This window comes from Eptesicus fuscus, chromosome 21 (assembly GCF_027574615.1).
Source record: "Eptesicus fuscus isolate TK198812 chromosome 21, DD_ASM_mEF_20220401, whole genome shotgun sequence".
NCBI classification, from domain to species: Eukaryota; Metazoa; Chordata; class Mammalia; order Chiroptera; family Vespertilionidae; genus Eptesicus; species Eptesicus fuscus.
In genome coordinates this window covers 6025397-6034541 of record NC_072493.1, presented here as the reverse complement: position 1 = coordinate 6034541, position 9145 = coordinate 6025397, and the positions used below count along the sequence as shown (strand labels likewise).

Genomic DNA, 9145 nt, shown 5'->3' with positions numbered 1-9145 from the left:
GGCGGGGCGGAGAGGCGGGGACTCGCTCGGAGCCAGGAAGGAGAAAGCCAGAGGGGAAGGGAGCCTTTCTGGAGTTTGTGAAGAATGGAGGAATAGAAGGAGTGGGAACCGCTCGTCCACGTCGGTTTGCTTTGGCGCGTGCAATCGGCATGCGCGTGCGCAGAAGGAAGGCCAAGATTGGTGGACGGGGCGGTCTCACGTTCCGTCCCAACCAATCCGGGTGCAGCAGGAGGGTGGGGCCTGGCCGCCACTGGCGGGCGCGGCGTCTGCGCGCGGGTTTCGTCTCCTCGGAGCTGTGCTCGCGGGTCCTCTCGTTGGTGCGATGGAGTCCGGGCTGATCCCCCGTTTAGCGCGGCGCCTCGGCATCTCCGAGCCCGATGTCCTGAGGTGAGTCCGGCCGCGCACGCCGCAGCGGCCCGGGTTCCTCCCCAGGCGAGCCGCGCCCCTTTCCCGCAGGATTTAGGCCGGCAGCCGTCCTGGAGGAGGTGTCGAGGGGCCACTATGGACTCCCCCGGGAGCTAATGGCTCCCTGGGGTGCGCGGAGGCGGGGGGCGGGGAGGGCGAGAGTCGGAGAACTTCGGTCGTTCCTCACGTGCTTCTTGGGGGTCTGTTTGCAACGGCGAAGCGGACCGACGGGGCACAGGCCCCACGGAGGTCTCGGTGTTGGCAGGAACTACGTGCGAAACAAAGCAGGGTGCCGGCCGGACCCCGGGGCCGGGGCCGGGGGTGGGTGTCCTGTGCGCTGAGACCGAATGACAGAAGGGGCCCGAGCCGAGCTCACAGCCTGTGCCAAAGCGCTGAGATGGGAAGGGCCCTGCAGGATCCAGGGTTTGACGGGAGGCCAATGGCTACAGCGTGGACAGCGGACCCGGACCGGTCGGGGGGGGGGGGCGGGTTTGGAGCGAGACCTCTCGAATTCGGTTGTCATCCACAACAGTGGCTCTCCAGGGGCGGTTCCAGCACCAGCGGCATCGGTGTCATCTTGACACTGGTTAGAAAAGCAAGTTGTTGGTGCCACCCCACGCCCACCCATCAGAGTCGCTGGGGAGGAGACCCAGCCTCTGCCGTGGGTGTTCAGGTTTGAGAGTCGCAGATCTGGAGGAAGGGGTCGGGAAGGAGACGCGGTCTGGCCTGCCGGGTGGTGCAAGCTTGTTCCGGCAACATAAGGAAGACAGAAGGGCCGTTTTTGGAGGGATTGGAGAGCTTGCTTTTGCCTGCAAGCGGTACTTGAGCACAGTGATGTCTGGAGTCGGAGCCCCGCGTCCTCCCCAAGGGATGAGCTGCCCGGCCCCACGTAAACTTGCATAGGGAATAGGCTCAGGCTCAAGCCCGCCAGGCTGCACGCATTGTTTGCCCAGGTGTTGGACAAACGACCGGAGCAGAGTTTCAGGGATGGTGTTGCCCTTGTACCCAGGAAAGCGGAGGAGTACCTGCGGCTGTCCCGGGTGAAGTGCGGGGGCCTGTCTGCGCACACCACCGAGACCAGCAGCGCCGTCATGTGCCTGGACCTGGCGGCCTCCTGTAGGAGCTGCCCCTTGGACAGGGTAAGCAGGGCCCACTAAGGTCTGAGCTATCGCACATCTCACCTTCGGGTGGGCCCAGACCCCATCAAAACTCTTGAGTTTTCCTGACTATTCGAGATGAACTTTAAAACCATTTTATCAAGCTGGAGGGGGAAAAAAAATTTTTTTTGCAACATTCTCTTTATTATCTAATTTCCCTGGCCCCGCCTTCCTTCATCAAGGCCACCTCCCCTGCTTCGGCCAGCGTCCTCCTCAAGCACGTTCCTTGAAGCCCAGGTGTGTCTTTCCTTCGGTATCACAGTGGTTGGGGGCACAGGCCGGGGAATCGGGGTGTCAGGGTTGAGACCAGATCTCGGCCCCACCTGTTTCTAGCCCTGGGAGCCTCCAGTTTCCTCACCCGTGAAGTGGGGGTAAGAATACCCATCTCACTGGATGTTGCGAGGATTACACCATATCCTGTGTGAAACACACTGAACGCAGTGCCGTCACATAAGGACGCGCTTGTTAAACGGAGGCAGTACTAGTAAACACACCCTGGCTCCCCGGGCGTCAGCTCCCCGTCACCATCAGACTCACAGCTTCTCTGGAGCAGACTCCAAGCTACACAGTTCCCCCAACAGACCAGGCACTTGAATGGCTTAAGGCTGTGTACATGCAGCAGCTTCTTTCCATGGGAACGCCCTCTGGCGGGCTCCTGTTGGACCTCCAAGGCCGCCTTGCTGTGACCCCCTTTGTGAGGACTCCCCCAGGCAGAGCTGGTTCCTCTCCCGGTTCCCCTCTTCTCTTCCTATCCCTCCACACTCCCCTTCCCTTCCCTCCCCAGACTCCCCTCCTTGTCCCGGTGACTTGCACATGAGCAGCTTTGTTGAAAATGGGCGACGGTACTTGCACCTGCTGTGCTCCTGCCGCTCGGCTGTCGTGTCTGCGTGTCCCTGGCTGCCTCTCTGAGGTGGAGCCCCGCTTAGCTCTCCCGACAGGGGCCCACTCGTGTGTAGGACTTAGGGTTTGTGCGTGCTTCCCTTTCGAAGGCTTATGTAGCTAAACTTGCCGGTGTGAACAAGAAGACGTACCAGAGCTGTCTCAAGTCATTCGAGTGTTTGCTGGGCCTGAACTCAAGTATCGGGATACAAGACCTGGCCGTCCAGTTCAGCTGCACGGAGGCCGTGAACCTGGCTGCGCAGACGCTGCAAAGGTACGAGGTGTAAGGACCTGGACTGAAGATTAACGCTGGTCATAAAGCAGAATGACGCAGTGTTCTGTTCACGAACCTCTCAGTGCAAAAAGTCACAAGGATGCTGAAGGGACAGAATGCGTATCGCACACATTTAAATAGCCTTTACGTCTGATTGGCATCTCCAGTCCCCTCGCAATACTATTTTCTTTTTTTTTATTTTTTTTTTTTTAAATATACTTTATTGATTTTTCACAGAGGGGAAGGGAGAGGGATAGAGAGCCAGAAACATTGATGAGAGAGAAACATCAATCAGCTGCCTCCCGCACACCCCTACTGGGGATGTGCCCGCAACCAAGGCACATGCCCCCGACCAGAATCGAACCCGGGACCCCCGAGTCCGCAGGCCGACGCACTATCCATTGAGCCAAACTGGTCAGGGCACGCAATACTATTTTCTAACGAGGATTCTGCACACGCTGCTCTCCCTCAGCTACGAGTCCAGCCTTCCACAGACACAGCAAGCAGATCTCGACTTGTCCAGGCCGCTGTTCACCGCTGCCGCGCTGCTCACGGCGTGCAAGTAAGTGTGTCTGCACATCCAGAAAAGCCCGGCCGGTGGGGCTCAGGGTTGAACGTTAATCTACGAACCAGGAGGTCACGGTTCAATTCCCAGTCAGAGCACATGCCCAGGTTGCGGGCTGAAAATCCTCTCTGAAGTCAATAAAAAATATATATTTATAGTTTAAAAATATCTTAAACCAGTGGTTCTCATCCTTTCTAATGCCACGACCCTTTAATACAGTTCCTCATGTTGTGGTGACCCCCAACCATAAAATTATTTTCGTTGCTACTTCATAACTGTAATTTTGCTACTGTTAATGAATCGTAATGTAAATATCTGTGTGGTCGCCTAAGACCATCGGAAAACACATATTTACATTACGATTCATTAACAGTAGCAAAATTACAGTTATGAAGTAGCAACGAAAATAATTTTATGGTTGGGGGTCACCACAACATGAGGAACTGTATTAAAGGGTCGTGGCATTAGAAAGGTTGAGAACCACTGTCTTAAACCAAACAAATGTGTGGTTCTGCAGAACAATAATTTATCGAATTCCTTCGTAGGATTTTAAAGCTAAAGGTGGATAAAAACAAAATGGTAGCCACGTCGGGCGTGAAGAAAGCCATCTTTGATCGGCTGTGTAAACAGTTAGAGAAGATCGGGCAGCAGATAGACCGTGAGTACCAAATCCGTGGCTCAAGAACGTGTCGTGTGAAAATGTAAACCTGCCGGTCAAAGGCCAGGATTTTCAAACTTGCAAAGCGGCTGCTTCTGAATTCTGTGTTTACTGTGCACCAGATACATTTCAGCGAGGAAGCTGTTTTATTCTGTTGTTCAATTAAAGTAGCTTAAGTTTTTAAAAGCCCGTGATTCCCTGAGTCCACCTGTAAGTGGACTCTATGCACGTGCTTCATGTTGGCGGCCGGCCTCGCATACCCGAGCTGGAAGAGCAGGGCCTCGCAGGTCTGACGAGAAGCCGAGAAGAGACCAAGGCAAGCTCGCTGCCTCCTCCCTGCTCCTGGTTGCTGACCAGTCAAGGAATCTGGTTATTTGTCATCCAAAAAGTGCCCAAACCTGGCCAGTGTTGCTCAATTCCCGTTCGGGGCACAGGCCTGGTTTGCGGGCTGCGTCCCCAGTAGGGGGCAGCCGATCCATGATTCTCTCTCACCATTGATGCTTCTATCTCTCCCACTTCCTTCCTCTCTGAAATCAGTAAAAACATTAAGAAAATGTTTTTAATATGCCCAAATACTAACGTTGAGAATAGGAGAAAAATTAACCTGATGACACTTCTCGTTTCTTAAAGGAGAGCCTCGAGATTCCGGTTCCCCGCCGTGGAAGAAACAGAAGACAGCGGATGAAGCTCCGGGAACGGGTAAGGCGCACTAACTCCCACGGACGGGGTTTACTGCAGCGAGCGCCCCGCTGCTCTGTTACCTCCTTAACGGGCATCGGGTCCAAGGGCACAGCTGCTGCCGGACTGCGTGGCCTCCAGTCCGGCCTTGCCGCCGCCTGGCTGCGGTTTAGGGATGTCCCTTAATTTCTGAGAGCCTCCATTTCAAAGCCATGGAGGTCGTTCGTATCGGCCCCCACTTCCTAGCATTGCCGTGCGGGTTGAAGGAGGTGGTGCGGCTTCGGTGCCTGACAGGCACAAGGGGAGTGTGTGGCGAGTTTGACCTGCTGTCAGGGTGTCTGGGACACTTGGAGTGTAAGAGCAAAAATTAGGTGTGTGAGCCGCTGCCTCCACTTGCATTTCAGTTAGGGTCACGTTCCAGTTAGGGTCACGTTCCAGTTAGGGTCACGTTCCAGTTAGCGTCACGTTCCAGTTAGGGTCCCGTTCCAGTTAGGGTCACGTTCCAGTTAGGGTCCCGTTCCAGTTAGCGTCACGTTCCAGTTAGGGTCACGTTCCAGTTAGGGTCACGTTCCAGTTAGCGTCACGTTCCAGTTAGGGTCACGTTCCAGTTAGGGTCACGTTCCAGTTAGCGTCACGTTCCAGTTAGCGTCACGTTCCAGTTAGGGTCACGTTCCAGTTAGCGTCACGTTCCAGTTAGCGTCACGTTCCAGTTAGGGTCACATTCCAGTTAGGGTCACACTCCAGTTAGGGTCACGTTCCAGTTAGCGTCACGTTCCAGTTAGGGTCACGTTCCAGTTAGGGTCACGTTCCAGTTAGCGTCACGTTCCAGTTAGGGTCACGTTCCAGTTAGGGTCACGTTCCAGTTAGCGTCACGTTCCAGTTAGCGTCACGTTCCAGTTAGCGTCACGTTCCAGTTAGCGTCACGTTCCAGTTAGCGTCACGTTCCAGTTAGGGTCACGTTCCAGTTAGGGTCACGTTCCAGTTAGGGTCACGTTCCAGTTAGCGTCACGTTCCAGTTAGCGTCCCGTTCCAGTTAGCGTCACGTTCCAGTTAGGGTCACGTTCCAGTTAGGGTCACGTTCCAGTTAGCGTCACGTTCCAGTTAGGGTCACGTTCCAGTTAGCGTCACGTTCCAGTTAGCGTCACGTTCCAGTTAGGGTCACGTTCCCTGTGTCCCTACAGTTAGTGGACACGTGAAAGAAGCTTCTTTCTTCTTAGGTCATTTGTAAACATGAGACTGAAACACGTTGGTAATTTTCTCGCAGAAATAGAGAAGGTGGAAGAGGGCCCACCTAAACCGCCAAGCAGTGAAGACCCGGTGCTGGATTACGAAGAGTGGAAAAGGAAGATTCTGGAAAATGCTGCCAGAGCACAGGAGGCTGGGGCGGAGTGAGTGCCGCGTGCTGACCGCGTGTGCCGCGCACCTGCGCCAACAAAGAGGCAAGTGCTCCGGGGAGCTGTTTCACTTTATGACAAGGACCCTACGACCGTGCCTCAGCAGCGCGGCCCCAGCACTGGGCAGCAGGCCGGCCCCTGGGGTGGGCAGTACATGCAGCAGATCAGCCACAGCCCCGGTTGGCACGGCCGTGGCTCCCCCCCGGCTCCCCCTGCACAGGGAACCGGAGCCGCTTCTCTCAAGTCTCCTCTCCTGGCCGGTAAAACTCAGGCCGGATGGTTACAGGTTTTACTTAAGTTTTTGTCTCGTTTCTTGGATTGACTAAATCAATCTATGTACAGCCCAGTTAATAAATACTACTTTTATGTGTATTCACTACTTTTATGTGTTGCCTTTATCATCAGTGGGGCCCTTGCTGTCCACTGTAGCAGGAAAGCAGCCGGGGAGGCGGGACGCTGAGCCGACTCGGCATCAGGCTGCCTGGGATGCGACCAAACTCGGCGTCTGCTCACTCGGAGGAGCGTGAAGCATCTAGCGCAGGGCCTGCTGTGAGGGAGGAGTTAGTAAATATTACAATCGAGAAACAGCGCTCTCCCCTAACGCATTACACATTCCCACCACATTGAAAAAGCCACTGGACCAAGGTTTATTTCCTTTGTTACCACAAACTGAAAAACATAACCTTATTAAATACCCCGTTCTTTAAACCACAAGGGAAAGGGCCTTTATGAAGATAGGTTAGTTGCTATGGGCTCTCAGTTATCACACCAGACATGATTTTAACTAAAATTAAGACCCGGAGGTCTGGCTGGTGTCGCTCAGTGATTGGCGACCTATGAACCAGGAGATCACGGTTCAATTCCTGGTCAGGGCCCATCCTCGGGTTGTGGGTTTGATGCCCAGTACAGGAAGCAGCTGATAAATGTTTTGTTTTCTTTTTCAAATATATTATTCATTTCAGAGAGGAAGGGAGAGAGACAGACAGAAACATCTATGATGAGAGAGAATCATGGATCGGCTGCCTCCTGCACGCCCCCTTCTGGAGATGGAGCCCACAACCCAGGCATGTGCCCTGACCGGGAATCAAACCAGGACCCTTCAGTCCACACGTGGACACTACCCACTGAGCCAAATGGGCCAGGACAGATAAATGATTCTCTTCATTGATGTTTCTCTCTCTCCCTTCTTCTCTGAAATCAGTAAGTTTTTAGTACATGGTGGTAATTACTTTGATTATGAGGATCGCAGGAGGTACTTGGTTACGTCTTAAATTTGCCTCAGAGCAACCTTGTCCAGGTGCCCTTCTAGGGCAGGAATTCTTCCTGCAGCGACCTCTCCCAGGCACGCCCCCGGTGAGGGAAGCGTACACGCACTCCGTCTGTCCACTCCTGTGTAAAGACTTGGGAAGCTCAGCTCTTTAACAGCTCCTCCTGATTTAATTGATTTTCTAAAACTTGGTCATGAAAGTTTTCAAAGATCTGCAACAGTGAAGAGGACAGTGTAAAGCACCCACGAACTGATCACCCCGACGCAACTCAGAACTTGCCTCTTACCTAGACACCCTTTTCCCGAAGTCGCCTAACCAGCCTCGTGGCCACCACGCCTCACCCAATTAAATTCAATCTTCAGATTCGCAATTTAGAATCACATTTCCCCGGATGTCTCTACAATACCTTTTTATTTGCTCCAATCGGGGTCAAAACAAGGCCCACACTTGACAATGGGGTAGCTAATGTTTAATAATAAAAGCAATACATGCTCATTATTTTTAAAAAATGATAAAAAGTGGGATTCCCCTCCCCCCATCACCCGCTGTTGGGTTTCTTGCATACCCTAGAAAGCGTTAATGCACGGGCACGCATGTCTGTCCACCGTGGGATGGTGCCACAGGTATGCTCCGTGGAAGGCCGTCTGTACAGATCTAACAGCCACAGGGCGTTCCCTGTGTGGACGTGGGAAATTTTAGTTAATAAACCCATACCGATAGGTACATGTGAGTGGTTTTCCTCGGGCCACTAGCAAATGTTAGAATAAGCAATTTGCATAAATCTCTGTCCACGGGTTCAGGTTTTGCTGAGGGAGACATTTCTGGAAGTGGAATCACTGGGTGAACATGTGGGCAGGACTTTGATTTGGGCACATATCCATCAAACGTGGGAAAATTGGTTTCCCGCACCCTCCTGGGGCGGCTGGGTGAAAAAAGTGGCTCCTCCATGCCTTCGAGTTTCTCCGACCAGCAGTTCCCAGTGACTCCGTTCAAATGGAAAAGTCCTGTGGGAAACGGTTGGTACTGGCACAGGTGTGATCTAAAAAAATTGTCAGTTAAGCACTCACCAACCAAGTAGAGAACTAAAAATAACCCAGGAAAATTAAAGCTTCGTAAAGGCTTTAGAACATCAGGTAAGTGAGCCGACAATCCACCCCCTCTCACTGGCGTGAGCTTCAAGGGGACTCTGGAGAGGAACTGTTTCTCTTGGTTAAAAATAACAGCAGCCCAGCCCCTGGGCTCAGAGGTTGGGCTACCACCCCTGAACCAAGAGGTCACCGGTTTGATTCCTGGTCAGAGCACATCCCTGGGCTGCAGGCTTGATCCCCACTAGGGGGCGTGCAGGAGGCAGCCGATTGATGTTTTTATCTGTATCCCTCTCCCTCTCTCAAATCAATAAACAATATATTTTTTTTTAAAAATAACAGCACATGGGAGAAAAAATAAAATTTGGTAGATAAAAGATTCTCTATCTGCCCTGTCCGATACAGAAGCCACTAACCACATGTGGCTATTAAGCACTTAAAATTAGCTAATACAACTACAGAAAATTTCTAACTTTATTTTAATTAAATGTCAAACTGGATACTTAATTCAATGATGAGGCAGTGTTTAAGATATGTCACACAACTTGAGTCTGTTTCCACAGTGAGTATGAAATTTAAACACAAATCCAGGAGGTCTGATGAAAACCCAGCCTGGAACAGAAATGTGTTTAAGTGTGACCCATGCACAGGACTGTGGAGACTTCGCAGGAAAAAAGTAATCTGAAGGGTCTCAGTAATCATGTTTCTGTTGACTACATACCGAAGTCACACTTTTGATGTGTTGTGTTCGATAAATCACTAAAACTCCTTACCCCGGGTTT

General features: G+C 52.5%; 1 protein-coding gene across 1 annotated transcript; it reads left to right on the top strand.

Moving 5' to 3' along the window:
• Positions 1 to 45: 45 nt before the first annotated feature.
• Positions 46 to 6381, top strand: ORC6 (origin recognition complex subunit 6). Its single transcript, XM_008152354.3, has 7 exons — positions 46 to 387; positions 1415 to 1544; positions 2552 to 2715; positions 3188 to 3277; positions 3826 to 3938; positions 4569 to 4637; positions 5881 to 6381. Exons 1-7 carry the CDS (start codon positions 323 to 325, stop codon positions 6006 to 6008), a joined length of 759 nt encoding a protein of 252 aa, XP_008150576.1. The 5' UTR covers positions 46 to 322; the 3' UTR covers positions 6009 to 6381.
• Positions 6382 to 9145: the final 2764 nt, after the last annotated feature.

Coding starts and splice junctions, on each gene's coding strand:
- ORC6 (XM_008152354.3), top strand. CDS start 323: ATGGAGTCCGGGCTGATCCCCCGTTTAGCGCGGCGCCTCGGCATCTCC. Junction 388..1,414: donor TCCGAGCCCGATGTCCTGAG/GTGAGTCCGGCC, acceptor CCTTGTACCCAG/GAAAGCGGAGGAGTACCTGC. Junction 3,278..3,825: donor GCGCTGCTCACGGCGTGCAA/GTAAGTGTGTCT, acceptor ATTCCTTCGTAG/GATTTTAAAGCTAAAGGTGG.